The sequence below is a fragment of the Pelophylax lessonae genome, assembly GCF_965119305.1.
Source record: "Pelophylax lessonae genome assembly, chromosome: 1".
Classification (NCBI taxonomy): domain Eukaryota; kingdom Metazoa; phylum Chordata; class Amphibia; order Anura; family Ranidae; genus Pelophylax; species Pelophylax lessonae.
The window spans coordinates 349,693,798-349,713,725 of NC_138768.1; the positions used below are offsets into that span (position 1 = coordinate 349,693,798).

General features: G+C 42.1%; 1 protein-coding gene across 1 annotated transcript in view; it reads left to right on the top strand.

Annotated features, from left to right (window-relative positions):
- The window catches only part of TUT7 (terminal uridylyl transferase 7), a 162,680-nt gene that overhangs the window by 53,927 nt on the left and 88,825 nt on the right, over window positions 1-19,928 (top strand). The window contains exons 5-11 of the mRNA XM_082272795.1: window positions 4,085-4,262; window positions 4,349-4,437; window positions 9,802-9,853; window positions 11,117-11,186; window positions 13,228-13,354; window positions 14,337-14,456; window positions 15,217-15,351. Of these exons, the coding sequence (XP_082128921.1) occupies window positions 4,085-4,262; window positions 4,349-4,437; window positions 9,802-9,853; window positions 11,117-11,186; window positions 13,228-13,354; window positions 14,337-14,456; window positions 15,217-15,351 (771 nt within the window). The remainder of the gene's footprint in view (window positions 1-4,084; window positions 4,263-4,348; window positions 4,438-9,801; window positions 9,854-11,116; window positions 11,187-13,227; window positions 13,355-14,336; window positions 14,457-15,216; window positions 15,352-19,928) is intronic.

Below are 19,928 nucleotides of genomic sequence, written 5' to 3' on the forward strand. Positions count from 1 at the left end.
TTCTACCTGTGGACTTGGTTTACTTTTGGCATTTAATTTATAGGGCATTGTGCCAGTACTCTTTTTTTTGATAGATAATTATGCTCCACCCAATTTCCATACGAGTACAGAAGTTATGTGGTGTACATTCACACGGTAGTGGCGTCCTACAACGGGGGGAATTCTCCCTTCTATCGACATCAAGTACATCTACCTGCACTATCTTATATGTGCAGGTAACCAACGCTTCCTCCGTTTTGCTCTCTGCATCCTCTCAGGGAGGATCTGCTGTTCCAAAGACCGATCTTTCCTGCTTTAGTCACTGGCTTTGACGGCTTGACTGTTGAACACCAGGTGCTGAAGGATGGAGGTTTGTCTGAGTCAGTGATTTCTACGCTGTTGAAAGCTAGGAAATCTACTTCTAGGAAGATTTACCATCGTACATGGAAGACTTGCATTGCGTGGTGTGAGTCTCTTGGGGTTCATCCTCGCTCCCTCTCGGTGGATCGGATCCTAACCTTCCTTTAACAGAAATTGGCCTTGAGTACCATCAAAGGGCCAGGTATCGGCTTTTGCGGTCTTTTTCCAACGACCTTTGGCCTCTCACTCTTCAGGGTGTCCGACATTTTGTTCCTATGTTGTTAGCTCCGTTGCCGCCCTGGGATCTTAATGTGGTGCTTTCAGCTCTACAGAAGCCGCCCTTTGAAAATATTTGGAAGGTTTCCCTGCTTGCGCTGCTTGGAAGGTGGCCTTCGCCTCTGCGCGTAGGGTGTCGAAACTGGCGGCATTATCCGGTCATTCACCTTATTGGTGATTTACAAGGATAAGGGGGTGCTTTGCCCCTGTCTGTTATTCCTTCATAAAGTGGTCTCTGTCATTTAAATAAATGGTGTTGCCTTCCCTGTGTCTCAGGCTAAACATCCAAAGGAAATTACCTTGCATGCCTTGGATGTGGTCTGCAAAATTAGGGTGTACCTGGCAGCTACAGAGTCTTTTAGGAAGTCACTCTATTTTGGCTCACAGACGGACCTCACAAAGAGTTGTCTGCTTTTCCTGCGACCATTTCCAGATGGATCAGACAGACAGTGGTTCAGGCCTATCGCATCAGGGGTCAGGTTCCTCCTTTCCCTGTCAAGTAGCACTCTACTCGGGTGCTTAGTGTCTCCCAGGCTTTCCGTCATCAAGTGTCAGTGACGCAGATTTACAAGGCGGCCACCTGGTCGTCGGTGCACACCTTTAACGGGAGGGGGGGTGCATTTTTTTTCTGACCAAAATGCAGCAAGCAAGTTTGTGTGTGTGTGTGTATATGTATGTGTATGTATATGTGTGTGTGTGTGTGTATATATATATATATATATATATATATATATATATATATATATATATATATATATATATATATATATATATATATATATATATATATATATATATATATATATATATATATATATATATATATATATATATATATATATATTAGTATGTATGTATATCTTTTTTTTTTTTTTTTTTTTTTTTTTAGCTTTTCATGAGCTAAAGGTGGCCGGCAATAAATTCATATTCCTTTTTAAATTCATGTATTTTAAAGTTGAATATAATACAATTTATATATAAATAAATATTTCCAGGCAAGTGCATCCTTTATTTCCGGTTGCACCTCTACCTTGTAGTGTTTAGACACTAGAATTCCAGGTTGGGAAATTTTTTTTTTTTTCTCTGTTTAAAATGCAAAGGTCTGGTTTTCTAGACGGAACCACATTGTCTTTGGCCATATGTAATCACTGCTCAAGGCAATAATGCACTTGCACAGAAGTGCAGCATGAAAGTGTATTTGGTAAAGTATGTATAATAGCTGTCCATTTGGGTGCCAAAAGGTTCATATACAGTATCTCACAAAAGTGTGTACACCCCTCACATTTTTGTAAATATTTTATTATATCTTTTCATGTGACAACACTGAAGAAACAACACTTCGCTACAATGTAAAGTAGTGAGTGTACAGCTTGTAGAACAGTGTAAATTTGCTGTCCCCTCAAAATAACTCAACACACAGCTATTAATGTCTAATCCTCTCGCAACAAAAGTGAGTACACACCTGAGTGAACATGTCCAAAATAGGCCCAATTAACAGTTTTTCCTTCCCCGGTGTCATGTGACTCGTGTTAGAAGGTCTCAGGTGTGAATGGGGAGCAGGGGTGTTAAATTTGGTGTTTATCGCTCTTACTCTCTCATACTGGTCACTGGAAGTTCAACATGGCATCTCATGGCAAAGAACTCTCTGAGGATCTGAAAAAAATTGTTCTACTTCAAGATTGCCTAGGCTATAAGAAGATTGCCAAGACCCTGAAACTGAGCTGCAGCACTGGCTAAGACCATACAGTGGTTTAACAGGACAGGTTCCACTCAGAACAGGCCTCGCCATGGTCAACCAAAGAATTTTAGTGCACGTGCTCAGCATCATATACAGAGGTTGTCTTTGGGAAATAGACGTGTGAGTGCTGCCAGCATTGATTTAGAGGTTGAAGGGGTGGGGGGTCAGCCTGTCAGTGCTCAGACCATACGCTTCACACTGCATCAAATTGGTCTGCATGGCTGTCGTCTAAGAAGGAAGCCTCTTCTAATGACGATGCAAAAAGCCCGCAAACAGTTTCTTGAAGACAAGCAGACTAAAGACATGGATTATGGGAACCATGTCCTGTGGTCTAATGAGACCAAGATAAACTTATTTGGTTCAGATGGTGTCAAGTGTGTGATGGCAACCAGGTGAGGAGTACAAAGACAAATGTCTTGCCTACAGTCAAGTATGGAGGTGGGAGTGTCATGGTCTGGGGCTTCATAAGTGCTGCCGGCACTGGGGAGCTACATGCCAACATGTACTGTGACATACTGAAGCAGAGCATGATCCCTCCTCCCTTCGGAGACTGTGCCACAGGGCAGTATTCCAACATAACGACCCCAAACACACCTCTAAGAGGACCACTGCTTTGCTAAAGAAGCTGAGGGTAAAGGTAATGGACTTGCCAAGCATGTCTCCAAACCTAAACCCTATTGAGCATCTGTGGGGCATCCTCAAATGAAAGGTGGAGGAGCGCAAGGTCTCGAACATCCACCAGCTCCGTGATGTAATCATGGAGGAGTTGAAGAGGACTCCAGTGGCAACCTGTGAAGCTCTGGTGAACTCCATGCCCAAGGGAGTTAAGGCATTGCTGGAAAATAATGGTGGCCACACAAAATATTGATATTTTGGGCCCAATTTGGACGTTTTAATGTAGGGGTGTACTCACTTTTGTTTCCAGCGGTTTAAACCTTAATGGCCTGTACACACGATCTGAAAATCGGATGGGAGATCGTCGTTTTTTTTTTTTTCATGCTAGTCTCATAACGAAAATGGAGAAGTTATTAAGTCACATTTCTCTTACGGCAGAATAAAAATTTCAAAGTGATGTTGTGTATATTTGTATTGTATTTTTGGACGACAACTGTACTGATTAAACGAAAATCATACAATCTGGTATCGTACAAGAAACCTTTTTCGCGCTTGTCCGATTGGGATAAAATCGGATGAACTGTCGTGATCGGCTCTCGAAAGCTCTGTACTAATGATCTGATTATCGTATGATCGCTTCGAAAACGTTATTTTCGGATTTGTTTTGAGAGGACCGCAACTTTACACGGTTATAAAAGCTGTACACTCACTACTTTACATTGTAGGAAAGTGCAATTTCTTCAGTGTTGTCTCATGAATAGATATAATATTTACAAAAATGTGAAGCGTGTACTTACTCACTTTTGTGAAATAGCTAGAATATATATGAATTTTAGCTGTAGAATTCATTATTATAGAGCATTTGACCGGTAATATGCCTAGTTCCCGTGTGTGTTTTTTTTTTTTTTTTTGTCATCCTTTGTGTAGCCTTGACAGTAACTTTCATTTCTCTTATGCACTCAGAAGTCCCAGTCAGACTTTAGGAATTCCTTGGCTTTAAAACTGATGTTTTAAGCTAAAAAAAAATTTATTCTTAGAACTGAATATTTATAACCATTTACATGACACAACTCGTTTGTGTGAAGTATTTCATAAAATGCTGGTTGTTTTTTTTAGGAAAAAAAGGAAGAGGAATTACTGACCACTCTGCCACCACCAACTGAACCGCAACTGCAAGCAATCGGAATGGCGATTAGTAAAGTGGTTCAGGAACAGGGCTTGGATGAAGAAGACTTGGTAGAAAGACTATCAACTGTGTCTGCAATGGAAGTGCTTATTCAGGAGAATCTTCCAGGTTTGCATGATGTGTGATATTTGACTTATTTTATGATTTATTTTTTTTCTTATCTAGTCAATTTTCTTCCTGTTTTACATTCACAGACTGCTCTCTTAGGCTGTATGGATCCTCCTGCAGCAGAATGGGGTTTAAAAATTCTGATCTGAACATAGATATTCAGTTTCCTGCCAGTGTAAGTAACCATTCAGATTGGTATCTGTTCTAATTACTGTCTATTTTCACAGGGTACAGGCAGCCAACTTATAAGTTGTCCACTTACTTTTCTGAGATTTTATTTATTTTTTTTATTTGAAATAACTTAATAGAGAGTAGTACAGCCAAAGCTCCTTTGTCTGTTCTTCTGTGGATCACAGGAGTGCAGTTCGTTCTGCACTCCTATGACCTGGTTTCAGCTAAAGCCTGCTGTCGGCTGATGTTGCAGAGCCGGTCCAGGCTCTAGAAAGATCACGACCATATAGTCTGGATCGGCCCACATGACTGGACTGGCTCCCAGCTCATTCTCTCAGCGATCCTGAGCCAGGCGCTTCCGCCCCCTCTACAGCCCAGAACTGAGCATGGGGGTAGCTGAGAGCTAGTGACCGATAGTTATCAGCTCTCTCTAGTCAGGGAGGTGAGAACCGAGCGATCGCCCGTGTTTTTAATCACTTGATTCTGTCTTAAAGCTGACCTAGGGACAGATGCAGCATCGTGGTTTTTTTTTTTTTTTTTTTCATCTTGGCAATCCTTAAAGCGGAGTTCCACCCGAAATTTATACTTACCTCCATCTTCTCGCTCCCGGTCACCTGAAAAACAAATGGATAATCGCAATTTTTTTTTTTTTTTTTCACTTACCTTTTAGAGAAAATATACTCGCCTTACTTTCTTCTTCCTCCCCTCGGCGGCCACGGCGATTCGTCACTTCCTGGCTTTTGCAATGATTCCTGGGAGCTGAACGTCATCGCTCCCAGGAATCATTGCGCCTGCACCGGCCCCGACGTCAGTTCCGGGGCGCGCGCGTCATCCCCTTCTAAACAGCTTCTGGGCATGCCCAGAAGCTGTGGAGGGATGACGCGCGCGACCCGGAAGTGACGTCGGGGCCGGTGCAGTGCATCGTGGGACCGAAGAAGGAGGAAGAGGACCGAAGAGGACGCGGAAGAGGATCGTGCTGGCTTCAAGCTGCCCACACCTGAGATGGCAGCGCTGGAGAAGACAATTTCAAGGTAAGTATATCTCCTGAAAGGTAAGTGCAACCCGGGACAGATCAGAGGCTAGCCATTGTGGAATGTGCTAGCCCTGACTGTCCCGGGGGTATTTTTGTAAAAAAATGTATAACCAGGGTGGAACTCCGCTTTAAAATGTGGTGGCTGCGTTTTTTTTTTTTTTTTTTTAGTTCCTCTTGCTGTTCCTCCTTATTTTCACCTGGTGACTTGGACTGTAACACTCCTCCTGTCTTGGGCCCCTTTCACAAATGTGGACTTTTTGTCCATTTTTAGAAAAACTGATGTAAATGATCATTCAAAAAAAAAACTGACAAAAACCCTATTTTTGTTCCGTTCAAAACGGAATGGAGGATAAACTGATGCAAATGGAAAAGCTGTTTGTTGTTGCACCGGTTTTTGCATTTGTTAGGGCCTGGTACCTGTGTGTACTGCAGACAAAGTGGGGGGTTTGGGGCCGAAGAAAGAAAGGCAGGACAGTTGCCTCACTTGCCGGCGCTGACTGTTCTTGCCGGCTTTAAATGTAATTGCTGGCTTTTTTTTTTCCTATACCTAATAGTGCGGAGAAGGATTTATTTGGATAAGCTCAGAATGGGGTAGACTAATCAATACTAGGTACCTACGTCCCAAAGTGAGTAGATATGGTATGGGAAAGAAAGGAGGGTCTGGAGGGACTTTAAGGGGGTACAGTCTACTGACCAATAGTGTAGGAAAACAAACCAAGTAAAGTAAAATATAAATTTTTATTACATACAGCAAACTTGTTTAAAATGTAATGTCAAAAAATGTGCATAGACAGTTCAGCATAAAAATCCATATGTAAATTGAGGACAGCTACATCAAACATGAGACATAGAAAAGATAATGCCCTCACTGACTAGACGGCATAGTTGGATAAGTGTAGCTGCTGTGGTGCCCAGGATGCCTGACAGGTTTTTTTGGAAACCCGCTTCTTCAGGGGCGAAAGATGGTGAAAAATTGGTATCATATACATTTACTAAATGTAAAACAAAAGACATGGTAGGTATAAGATACTGAGTAATCAAACATGTCAAGGATTTTAACAGTAATGTCAAACTATGTCCAACTCCCAACTGTGCCAAGTCCCTTTAGAGAACCCACCTTTAAAACCATCAGCAGCCGTCCAGTCGAGAAGCAAAGGGGCAGCAAGGTGTGGAATATCCCCCAGACGGGCACGGAGGCAGCCAATATTGAAACACGGACCCTTAGTGAAAACGAAGGTCTATATGGTGGTATCCAGAGCTATAGAAACAGCTATAGAAAACAAAAATAGAGTAAAATGTAACTAGGACCAGTGATCTAGAGTCCAGGATTGGTACTAATCAGTTGTTGCTATATAATGAATGGCAAAAAACAAATACATCATACCATCAGGGTGATGAGCCTATCAAAGACAAGGCTAGTGGGGGGAGCAGATGGTATAGCTCAGCTGGCTGGGGAGGTGAAAAATCAAAGTGCGGAGAAGGAGTTGTCATTCGGCCCCACCACGAATGTAAATAGGGACTGAGTCACCCTATGACTCCCCCCCCCCCCCCCCCCCAACCCCCCCCCCTCCCCTTAATGACCCTGCATTTCTCATTAAAGAGAATCTGTCACCTAAAAACTTCACATAGGGGAAAAGTTACACCCAAGCATGACATCCCCCCCCCCCCCCCCATAAATACACACGTATGAATCTAAACGCATGTGTCGGAGGCGCTTACGCTCAAAAACATTGATTGCGATATACTAGTTGCATATTGACACGCACGCCGGAGTGAGAGCAATAATTCTAACAAGACACCCTCCATAACCCTAAACTGATATCTAAAGGGGGCTTTTGAAGCATTACTCATAGAAAATATAGGGTTCTATATGATTTTCCTAATAAACAAGCCTCATATAGGGGGTCAAAAATTGGGTGGACAAGCAGAAGCTTCAGATTTTGTTTTTAGAGGATACATGTAATGTTTACGCGCAATGCCATGTGATTGACTTTAAGTGACACCTCCCATACCCCTGATGGAGGGTTTTTGCTCTCTGAAACGCGTCGGATGGAGGAAGTTACAACTTCATCATCGTATCCTTCGCAGTTGGTGTATTCACAGACCATCGTAATATCTATACCTTGTGTCGTGTGAACATTCTCATGCATTTATTGTATATGTGATAGCCAATTTTTTAACGTCATATTAATTATATATAACCTTTTAAATTTGTATGATCAAACAAGTCCGATATTCAGGGGAAACAATTTTGTATATTTCATGAGGGATGTGGCACAGGCAGTGTAACCACTAGTATTTTGATGATCCATTTTATTACCTAGGGTGTCTGCTTTCAGAAAATGTTTTAGAGATTTTGTGTAATTTTTCGGCCTAAAATGTGTTTATTAATTTTTTGTGTGTGCGAAAAACACAAAAACTGCCCTGGAAAAAATGGGGTATTGACTTTTTTTTCGCTGTTGCATGGGTGCATGCTATTTTAATTCTTAACATGTTTGGTATTGATTTTCTCCGTGCAACTTTATCTTTTAGTTTACCATAAAATTGGGTAAACTAGTGTTTGTGTGCCCTAAAATTAACATTAGTTAACCTATTTTTTTTAAACAGTTGTGCAAATAAGTGATATAAATTGGAACTACCCCAAATGTATTCTCCTAGGGTGTCTGTTTTCAGAAAAGATATAATAGTTGGGGGTTTTAAGTAAAGATATAATAGTTGGGGGTTTGAAGTAATCGTCAGGAATAAAATTATTTTAAATCCTGTGAAACAAAAATTTGAAAGGGAAAAAATGGCTTCAAGACTTAGGTGGCACTTAGCTGCTGACCTTTTTAATAAGCACACACTTGCATGTCCCATGATGCGGCCACCGAAGCCCGGGCTCTCTTCCTGGGCTCTCTTCCCCGGCTCCACTAGTGTGGGGAAGCGGCTGTGGCAGCTTCACAGCCTGGTGCGTACTGCACATGTGCGAGTCGCACTGCTTGTCCTGAATGGCCAGGCAATTATCTGAGACCTGTGACGTGGGTGGCCTAAGCGGACGTGGGTGCTGGTACCTGCTCCCGCCCCCCCCCCCCCCCCAAAGAAAAAGTGACATGTCAAGAGTCCTTAAAGTGGAACTTCCACTTTGGGTGGATCTCCGCTTTACGTGTGTGTAGAAAAATTGATCCATTTTTTTCTTTGAAAAAACGTATCTAAACTGATGAAGCAAACGGAATACCTGTGTGAAAAGGGCCTTAGAGTGGCATCTCTCTGGATAGAAGAACAATGGAGACCCTTTTGAACAGCAACATTGTCAACCGGTGGAGAGGGTAGTGTTGGATACAATAGCAGATTTAGATAGACGCGACCAACAAAGCTGAACCCTTGCTAACGATTTTTAAACAGTTCAAAGGCAACAGTTAAGAGCACCTAGACTAATACAGTGGCGTCAGGCAAGGGACCTCATGAATGATGGATTTTTGTAGGGCGCTAAGTATTTGCAGCTTTATTTCTGCTTTAAATGCTTTGTCTTAACCATCTACCTGTCACTTTTTACTTGACAGCTTGGTCTGTTAAAGCAACGATGTTAGACTTGGGCCTTTCGCACATACAGACTGTTCCTTTTGGTTTTTATCCATCCATATGGACTGTTTGTTTTTTCATCCATCCGTAGACAAATCAAAACCAGACATTAATGAATTCCTATGGAAATAATGTACATGGATCATCTGTTTTCATACACTTTAGAGAACTTTTTTTGTGAAGAAAGCCCTATTCCTCCATATGAAAAATGGACAAATGGTCTGTTTTTGGCATGGAAAACCTGATGGCAAACTTCATCCGTTTTTATTTCTTTGAAAAAAAGTGACGGAACTGATCAAAGGAACGGTCCGCATGTGTGAAAGCGGCCTTTCTGGCTGGATCACTGGGTGAAAATAAAGGGAAGGGGGGAGGAGCAGCAAAAAACAACCAATGCAGCTGCCACATCTAGACCTGGAAACTGCAATAAAATGGGTTTCTACCACTGTAATGTGTGTTTTTTTTTTTTTTTTTTTTTTTCCCCTTTTTTCAGTTACAGACCTTTGACGATTGCTTAGATCAGGAAAAGAGCCACAAGTCCTCATAGTTGTGCTTGGTTAGTGAGAATGGGTAGTTAAGCATAAACATTGTACAGCACTGTAGAGAAGTCGAGCTTCTGTATAAAAAAACAAATATGGCATCCTCCATATACATGTATAGTTAAATTTATTTACATGTGTCTAAACCACTGAAAGTGCATTACTTTAAGCTCCTTTGCAAACCTTAACCCTTTTTTTAAATGTGTATATAAATTTTATTTTTACTTATTTTTTTTTTAAGATGAATCAGCCAGATGTCCTCTTATTAGTTCAAGATAGCCTGAAACAAAGTGGTAAGTCGTCTTCAGGTTCCAGTACTCAGTCTTAACTATTTGGCAGCCTAGGGATCATGCATCTCACCTCATTGGGTCCCCCCCCCCTCCCCTTGCGGTGCTATTGTAGTCTTTAACGGGGACTCAAGTCTTTTCTCCCCAACCCCCCCACGACATTACATTGATCAAAGCTCACAGCCATTGGCTAAGTGCTGATCGAAATGCTGGTTTTCCAGCATGTCCCTACGACAAAAGCCGGTCGTCAGACCGGCTTCTGTCAGACAGACTCCTGTAAACGCACCAAAAGTCTGCCAATTCAGCAGGATTTTAGGACAGTGTGCCCAGCGTTAATGAACCAAGACATACAATAAAGGCTGGAAATGTACATATTTAATTGAAGAAAGTGACCTATAGATTTTGAGACCAAGGAGAGGGAGAGAGTTTCCAATAAGGAAGTGACTTCTCTTGGCTTTATAATGGTGGCCTCCAGCAGGAGTAAACGGGAATAATGCTGAAGGCAATTTACTGTGCACCCCAAGGCTGTAAATACAAATTTCCCCCTAGATTTACCAAAACCAATAGAGGTCAAACCTAAACACTTTCAATTTGTATGCAATTAGGCAGGCCCTTGTACTGCATAGTTCAGGGTAAATCTAAAGTAAATTGAATGAGAAAATTGTATAGTGTATGGCCAGCTTAATTTTGATAACAAAAACACATGCATTCCACATTAATTATGCCAACAGTTTATGTGTAACGTTCTGCATTAGGTCAGAACTCCTGATCTACTTGTTTCAGGTCGGTGCCTCAAATGATTATATCCAGTTTTTTATTGCAGCCTTCCATTCGCACATAACTTTTTTTTTTTTTTTTTTTTTTTTTTTCTTTTTTTGCGGTTTTCGAGAGGTATTGTAAAGTGTTTGTTTTTTTTTGTTTTGTTTTTACGATTTCCCTCACCCCCATTTTAAAATAAATATGGTCTTGTTTTGAAAGATAAATTCACTTTAAAAATCATCATTGTGCCCCTTCTAGGCTGTGCAACAAAAAAGGAAATGCATTTAACCCAGTGCATATGTTTTTGTACAATTGTTAGATGCTGTTGATTGGGCCTGGGGCATTGCTTACCACCTCTAGTGCTCTTCATTAACTGCGTCAAGCTACATATGAGGGAGGTTGTCTTATGTTTACAGTACAGATATGTTTTGGTGAGAGAGATCAGGCTTGCTTCCTTTTTACATGCGTAGGTTTTTCTCTAACATGTTTTATCCATTTTTACAATTCTAGATATGTTTGTAGACTTTGATGCCGACTTCCATGCAAGAGTCCCTGTTGTGGTTTGTACAGAAAAGAGGAGGTTAGAACGCTTTTTTTTTTAAAAAAAAAATTTTTGTACATTTAACTATTGTGAAACATATTGGTTAAATGTGTTTTTTGTTAATAAGGCCTCATGTACGCAGGACGTTTATTTAAAGTGGTTGTAAACCCCAGTCGTGAATTTTGAACTAAGCACCTAGATCTGTAGTGTTTACTTTTCTCTCTTCAAAGCTCAAAGTGTTGTTTCTCCCTGATGCTTTGTTTCTCTGTTAGCATGAGTCACTTCTGAGAAGTTTTCCCAACACATGAGATAACTTTGTGTCAGGAGGAGGATGGAGCACTCAGAACGGAACTTGTCTATTCAGAATGCAGTTCTTCTTTGTGGGAGGGGGTGTAAGGGGTTGTTACTTTTCTCAAATCTGCTCTCACACAGTGTAACTGTAGTCTACATCTCTGTGCTAAGACAGATGAAGATGGCTTGATTATTTATTTTAAAACAATCTGCACTTCTTCTGAAAGGGTGTAGAGAGGGGAAGACTGCAGATAAAATAATAAAACCTATGTAGGAGGATTTTTTTCATCTGTCGATCACCTAAGGCAGTGATGGCGAACCTTGGCACCCCAGATGTTTTGGAACTACATTTCCCAGGATGCTTATGCACTCTGCAACGTAGTTGAGCATCATGGGAAATGTAGTTCCAAAACGTCTGGGGTGCCAAGGTTCACTTGTGTATGTGAGGGTTTACAACCCTCTTACTCTCCTGGATGCCAGCAGCATTTTTGCATATAAAAATGCCTGGTCCTTGTAAATGTGTCTGAAGCTTTTACAGGCGTCAAACTCTTGGGCATTCATTTCATTGACCAGAATAATTCTGGCCATTGAAATTAATTATTGCTCAAGCGTTAAACGCACCTAGCGTTTAGCCGCGCTCTACAGCTCCCAGCGTTTTTTCTGCCCACCCTCTGCTGCTGCTCCTGGACGCATTTGCAGTCTGTTTTTTTTTTTTTTTTCCCCTGCCTGTAAAAGCTCTCTGCCACTAAATGCTGCTAAAGCCTATGTGTGCATGGAGACATAGGGGTTTATTTACTAAATGCAAATCCACTTTTCACTACAAATGCACTGCAAGTGGAGTCGCTGTAGATTCGAAGGGGACATGCAAGGAAAAACAGCATTTTTGCATGCACATAATTGGATGAGCAGAGCTTCCCCTCATTTCAGTTCTTCCTGTTAGATCTACAGCGACTGCACATCCAAGTGCACTTGTAGTGCACGGTGGATTTGCCTTTTAGTAAATAAACCCCTAGGCTAACATGCAGAAGCAGCTGTAAAAACGTGCAGTGTGCATGAAGCCTAAAGCTGAAGTCTAGGCAAAAAGGACGTGGCTCATTTGATAAACTTGTGTATTTGTCCTGACTAAGTGCCAAAATATTGTGCTGGAATTGCTCTTACTGTTTCAGCTGGTAGACTGGCTAGCTGCCTCCTGTGAAGCTTTCTGACTGATCCATGATCCTCCCATTTGGGCACATTTTTTGGCTACTCATCCTTTTCGGGCGGCGTGCTGAGATTTCCCCCTTATCTTCTGTTCCAATAATGAGCTTTTATTTCAAAGAATCTAGGGGATATGCTAGAACACTGAACTCTTAAGCCAGCCATAGGCGGAGCAAAGTTCTTTCCCTCAACCGAAAATAAATTCCCCAATTTCTCCATCAACAGACTGTTGATGGGGAAGCCCTCCCGCTGAGCCATTCATGCTCTCCTGGTGAGGAAAGCCATCCCCGGCAGGAGAGCACTGTGATTATTGCTAGCAGCTGCTGGCAATAAACACATGTAAAAAGTTAATAAACTTGGGTACATTCAGCCTGCCCATACATTGTTCAGCCTTGGCTGGTTCCTGGTGAAACCGGCTGAGATTCGAGCCATGTATGGGTAGGCTTTAGGTTCAACTTAGCTGCATAGGGGACCTGCAAGTGGGAGTGACCTTTGACAAACTGCACCTTCTGGTTTCTCTATGTACAGTATCAAAATTTACTAATCTATATAACATGAAGGAAAATCTTAATTCTTCATTCTTTTTCAATAGTGGTCGTCTTTGTAAAGTGAGTGCAGGCAATGAAAATGCTTGTCTCACCACCAACCTGCTCACTACTTTGGGCTTATTGGAATCAAGGCTCATACCTTTGGTTGTGGCTTTTAGATACTGGGCAAAGGTAAATGCTCTTACTATTATGTAGTGTTATTCTTTTTATTATGAATCCTTTTGCATGTATTCCTGATGGATTTAGCAAAAAGGTGTGCACTGGTCTTGGAAAGTTCAGTAGATGTATAGTGGTATGAAATGACCACAGTGTTATTAAAACCTTTTTAAAGCTTATCAATTTTTAGTTAAACCTTATTGATGTTAACCTCTGACACATGCGCAGGGATATTCACTGTGTGGCACAATGTTTTTTTGGTTTCAATACATCTTTATAAAAAAAGTAAAAATAAACACAGCAGTATTTGTCATACAGAGAGGAATCTAGCCATGTGATGGTAGTGAGGTGACCCCTGATGCCCCCAATCCACACAGATCATGGACGCATTGTCCCAGAGCTGCTTGTGACTTTTGTCATGCAATATTGCCTGTCCGCATCGCCCTTGATCTTGAATCGAATTGCTGTGGTCCAGGTCTCACAAAGCAGGCTGTGTAGGTTTTTTGCCAGATGACTCCTGAAAGCAGAGAGCAATGCAAAAAAAAATTAAAAATTGGGTCTCACCATGTAGAGTTCCCCCCAAGAGCCCTGACGCTACCACTGGGTATCTAAGGCATTAAACTGCACTCTGACTTTATTCTGCTTGTGTCAGGTAACTTGGCTTTTAGGCTTAAAGTCAGACTGCCAGGCAGTCACCTCCCACTCTGTCTTAAATTTTCATTAAAGGGGCAGGTGTTTCTTTAAATTTTCTGAGTGCCATGTGAACTCTATGTCCTCCATGTCCAATAGTGGTAGTTTAATTGTGAGATGGCAGTGGGTCTGGCAAAACAGATTTCTATTGAATCCTACATGCAGTGTGTTCAGTATCAGGAGGCTCGTTAGGCACACACTTTGTTACTTTTGGTGCCATATAAACACCTCTGGTTCCATGTTTTTCTACTTATAACGTTTCTTTTGTATTTTATTATCTAACATTCTCTAAACACTTTGTCTGCAGCTCTGTGGCATAGACAGACCTGAAGAAGGGGGCTTGCCGCCATATGTACTTGCTCTCATGGTTGTGTTCTTCCTTCAACAAAGAAAGGAGTCAGTTCTACCTGTGTATTTGGGATCATGGGTATGTACTGTCACTTTGCAATGATCTAGAGCTTTAAAATTTCAGGATGGTAATCTAGGTGTATTTAGTTACTGTGGAAAACGCAATGCTTATATTGAATTCTCCAGAACCTGTTTTATCTGAAAAAGTATTTGTATTTCTGTCTTGAGATTTACATTTATGCTACAGAGTACATTGTCTGACAGGACAGTAGAACTGATTTTTTTCTCTGCTGTAGTTCAGTTGCACTTGCAGGACAGTGAAAGGAGAAGTAGCACACTGAGGAGCTCTATTGATTCTCTCACTCTACAATCTCCTATCCAGATGTCTCTTGTTGGCACATGATCACTGCAGCACATCGCACTAGCGCCTTGTGCTTTCTTCCTCTGAGCTCTGTTGTACAGGGACTGTAGGTGCTAGACGCCAAGTCCTATTCCGTTACTTCACTGCTTGCTAAAAACACACTTACTAATTTTTGGTGAGTTCAACTTTAAATGACTGGAAATGTACCTTGCTGTAATTTTCATGTGCATCTGAGAAATACATGAATGTGTAGTAAAATGAACTTTAAATCACAGATAAGAAGCAAAAAACCTACAGTCTGTGATTGAAAGTGTATGTTCGCTAAAGTCTCACTTTTTAGCTATGCAGAGCACAAAACTGAAAGGCTGTCAGTTCCCTCACTGTATTAATGGTTTAGCGTTTGACCCTGAGCCATAGCAAATCAGTTTTTAAAAGCCTTAATACAAGATTTGAAAAGGTCTTGCATTTTCTATTTCAGGTTGAAGGCTTTTCCATGTCCAAATTGGGGCAGTTTAGCTTGGGTGAGCTTGACAACGAGTTTGTGATTTGGAAACAGACTGCTGCTGGGGATGCCGATAGTTTCCTAAATGAGCAATGCCAGTTAAAAGGAAAAGTAAGTAATTTTGTTAGCTCTAACTGACATTCAGCAGGAATGTAAAATAAAATATTTTTTGCTAGAAAGAATGTCCTAGTCAAATTTTTTTTTTTCTTTGAAAATGGTTAAAACCTATATGTATAAAGCTAATTGTTAAGGAACCCCTGTCAGCGTTATAGGGATTGTCCCAAACCTGGTCACTGTCACTTCTAATTTAAATCTAAATTTTTATTTTTAGGAAACAAGTGAGTACCTGTTTTTAGCTTTATAAAAACAAAATCCCAACTTTGAGTGCCGGTTCACACTACTGTGGGTGCGCTGATCGCATGTAATTCGGAGCGCAATGCTCCTTCATTACTTGAGATCTCCTGTGCGGATGCAAATTCAGCCATAAACTTTGTATGGCTGAAATTCGCACTGCACCCGTACAAAAGACGCACAGGACCTTTTTTTTTTCAGCCGCATCAGGATCTGATCGCACAGTGGTTAACACTTGTGCGTTCCGATCCTGTGCGAACTGTCAGATCGCACTGCGATATGCGATCAAACTGGGGGTGTCAACATTTAATTGACACCCACTGCGTATCGCATATGGCAGTGTGAACTGCCTCTTGTGCGGATGCGATGCGGGAACAGGCTGCAAATTTGCAGCCTTCCCGCATCGCACAAGTGTGAACCGGCACTGAAACTAATTTTTTGAAATGCATCATGCAAAAGTAAAGTCTGCCTAATTTGTTTTGGATGTTTATTGATTTTGTTTTTAATCATTGTTTGGATGTTTAAAATGTTTCGTTTTTCAAGAGCAAATTCAATCACAGCTAATCGTGCCTAGCAGAATTTATCCAGAATAGAGATACTCCTAGCTTGAATCTGTTTTATGCTTTTGAAGGCCCTATCGGTTTGTGCTTTAAAGTTGTTTCTAATAATTCCTTTGGACTTGAAACTTGGAAAAGGTTTTATACGTTTACATGATACTACTTCTGCACCCTAGCCCAGTTTTCGTTCTAGTATACGCTGCCCAATATACCCTCTCGCATATAATTTTAAAATACAAAATATTGTACTTGCTCGCATCTTCACACGAGTGCAGTGTATAGTACAGCTAGTATGCAAACTGGTTTCTTGCCTTTCCTAAATAGTACAGCTCCAAGTGGGAACACACCATCGCTCTTGTCTAATAGAATAGTTTTACGCTTTGTGAGAGCAAACTTGGCACTATGCAAGGAAAGTTGAAGTGGAATGTTAGTTAGAAAATGTAAGTCCTGCTAGATCACTTCAGGCTGACCCCTTTGGATAGCCACGTGATACCAAAATGTAGCTGGGCTCTGAAGTCTCTGGCAGTCATTTTCCCCTGGATTCTATGGAATTGTTCAGGTTTATTATCACAGGATATCGTCACAGGATTCAGTGTTCACAGGATTCAGTGTTCAATGATTGAACTTCAATCTGAATTTTTGGCTGGAGGCTGGGAGGGAGGGTTCTTGAGAAAGGAGGATGTTGAGAGAAAAATATTAACACCTTTTCTCCTTGGTCATAAAATGTATCCCAGGAAACGATAGGTTAAAGATTGGAAGACTTTTTTTTTTTTTTTTTATTGCAATAAAGAATAGTGATTCAATTCCTACAGTTCTGGATTAAAGTGGTTGTAAACCCACTCTTTTATAACTTGTTCCCATAGGTAAGCCTATAATAAGGCTTACCTATAGGTACTGGAAGTATCTCCTAAACTTGTACCGTTTAGGAGATATTTACTTTTCATGCAGCCGATGACTTCATCAGCGCATGCGCTCCTGAAGGAACAGCCACCCGTGCCGTTCCTTCAGGGCCCTGTGCCATGAACGGCGGCTCCTGCGCGCATGCACGGTAGTGATGTCATCGCGCCTCTGGCCAATCAGATGGCCGGAGGACGCAAACCAGGAAGCAGGATGGCCGAACATGTTGACTGTGTCACTGGTGAGCGGGCCACACTGCGGGGGTTTCGTTCTAAGGTAAGTATTTCATAATGAGCTAGTATGCAATGCATACTGGCTCATTATGCCTTTTTTTTTGGGGGGGGCGGTTTACAACCTCTAACACCAGGAAAATTAGTTAAAAGGGTTTTTATCTTTTAAGGTGCCGATGGTGGTCCTTTCTGGGTTTTCCATGGCCTAATAGATTACAGATACCATTACTTCAGCTTTTATCGGTTCTGGCAAGATAGTACCTGCTAGAATTGGTGCTTGCTCCTCAGTCAATGGCCGCAGGACAGGAACAAAGGGCAAGTGCTTAGTGGGCAGAAATCCTCAAGCCATGCTGTCAGGAAGTGAGGCCATCTGGAAATGTAGTCCAGCCAAGACTTGTCCTTTTGGAGGGAAGATGTTGCAAGCTTTAATGTCCTGCAAAAAAAGGGGAGGTTTCGGACCTGGGTATGCAATTGGGGTGGCATTTGGGCAATGACTAAATCATCATCTTCACAAAATATGTTGGCAATTGAAACTTGTAACAATCTAATGCACTGGTACCTGGTCCGGCAAGAATATCCATAATTTTGCCTCGGCGGCCATGTTTGTATAGTCCAGCGGCCATTTTTTGAGGTTTCCCATTGTAGTCTATGCGGCGGCTATTTTCTTGAAGTGCGGCGGGGGCCTCTAGTGACAGTGTCAGCGCTTCCTCTTCCCTTCTGATCGCTGCATGGCAGGCTGTTTGACGCTCTGGATCAAGCTCTGGGTGCATGGTGGTGAGTCCCTGTGGGTATACAGTACTTCCTCTGCTATATTCAGCGGCGCGGGTGCGTTGATTCTTGTGGTGCGGTAGGGGTGTGCAAGGGGGTTTTTTCTGCAGGCATCGACCGCAAGGTTTGCTCTTGGATACGGAACTAGCTAAAAGGGCGTGTCCAAAGGGTGGTAATAAATAGCACATACTCAGACTGAGTGGTAAGTGGGGTCCCCCAAGGCTCAGTCCTGGGACCAACCCTGTTCAATTTATTCATAAACAGCATTGAGGACGGGATCAGTAGGTCAATATCAGTTTTTGCAGATGACACAAAATTGGGCAGGGCAATAACTGCACAGCATGAAGCAGATATCCTACAGAATGACCTGGACAAAATAAGAGTGGGCAACGACATGGCAAATGAGGTTTAATGTGGAGAAGTGTAAGGTTTTGCACATGGGGACTAAAAACATAAAAGCACAATACACTTTAGGGGGGGAACCTTTGGGGGAATTAAAAATGGAGAAAGATCTGGGAGTCTTGGTAGAGGATAGACTAAGCAATAGCATGCAATGTCAAGCGGCAGCTGCCAAAGCCAGCAGAATATTAGCATGCATAAAGAAAGGGATGTATTACAGAGATAAAACTATAATTCTACCACTTTATAAAACTCTGGTCCGACCGCATCTGGAGTATTCTGTCCAGTTCTGGTCGCCAGTCCTCAGGAGGGATGTGTTGGAGCTGGAGAGAGTCCAGAGAAGGGCAACTAAACTAATTAGGGGATTGGAGGACCTTAATTATGAAGATCGTCTGCAATCGCTTGATTTATTCTCCCTGGACAAGAGACACCTGAGAGGGGACATGATAGCAATTTATAAATACCTCAATGGTGATCTCAGCATAGAAAAAAAGCTATTCAGTCGAAAGGATTGCATGAGGACTCGAGGGCATACAATGCGATTAGAGGAGAATCGTTTTAACCTCAGGCAACGCAGGGGGTTCTTTACTGTTAGGGCTACAGGATTGTGGAATTCTCTACCACAAGAGGTGGTTTCGGCGGGAAGTATAGTTGCTCTTGGACGTACATCTCAAGGATCAGAACATTCAGGGGTATGAGAGAGGATTGCGGCCACACACACCTACACAGGTTGAACTGGATGGACTGTTGTCTTTATTCAACCTCGGCTACTATGTAACTATATGTATGAAAAGGTGCTGGTGGAGGCACTGATAGTGTCAGTATGGGAAACTTTAAAGTTGGAGTCGGCGACAACAGCGCAGTTTGGCACCCGCAGATCTTCCAAGGTGACTAAGGTGTTCCGCTTTCCTTCCTATTTTGACGAGATGTCGCTAGTCAGGGGGGCTGACCCGAAACGCATTTTTGGAATACCTAACCATTTCGCTAGGAGATATCCCTTTGAGGAGTCTCTCCTGAAGAAACTGACTGTTCCACTGTTGGTGGACTCTCAGGTTTCCAGGCTAAATAAAGCCACACTTTTGCCGGCGGAGGATCATCTCTTTTAAGGATCCTGTGGACAAGAGAGCTGAGGCTCTGGTTCCATACCTTTTCAGCATGGCAGGTTCAATTTTGAGGCCGGTGTTTGCTATCACCTTAGGTATCCCAGACCTTAACGAAATAGGCAAAAATTTCACGCCAGGATCTTGAAGGGGCTCAGCATCCTCCAGTTGGCGGATCAGTTGATCCAGGGGCTACAGTACATTTATGATGCATCTTTGGATGCGGCCCCTTTGGCTGACAGTATCTGTGGCGGCGGTGATCCTTCGCTGCATGATTTGGTTGAAGTACTGGTCGGCCGACCAGGCTTCTGGAAAAAAAAAAAAAAAGTGTTGACTAATCTACCTTTTTGTAGGTGACCGTTTGTTCGATGCCTCTATGGAGGAGA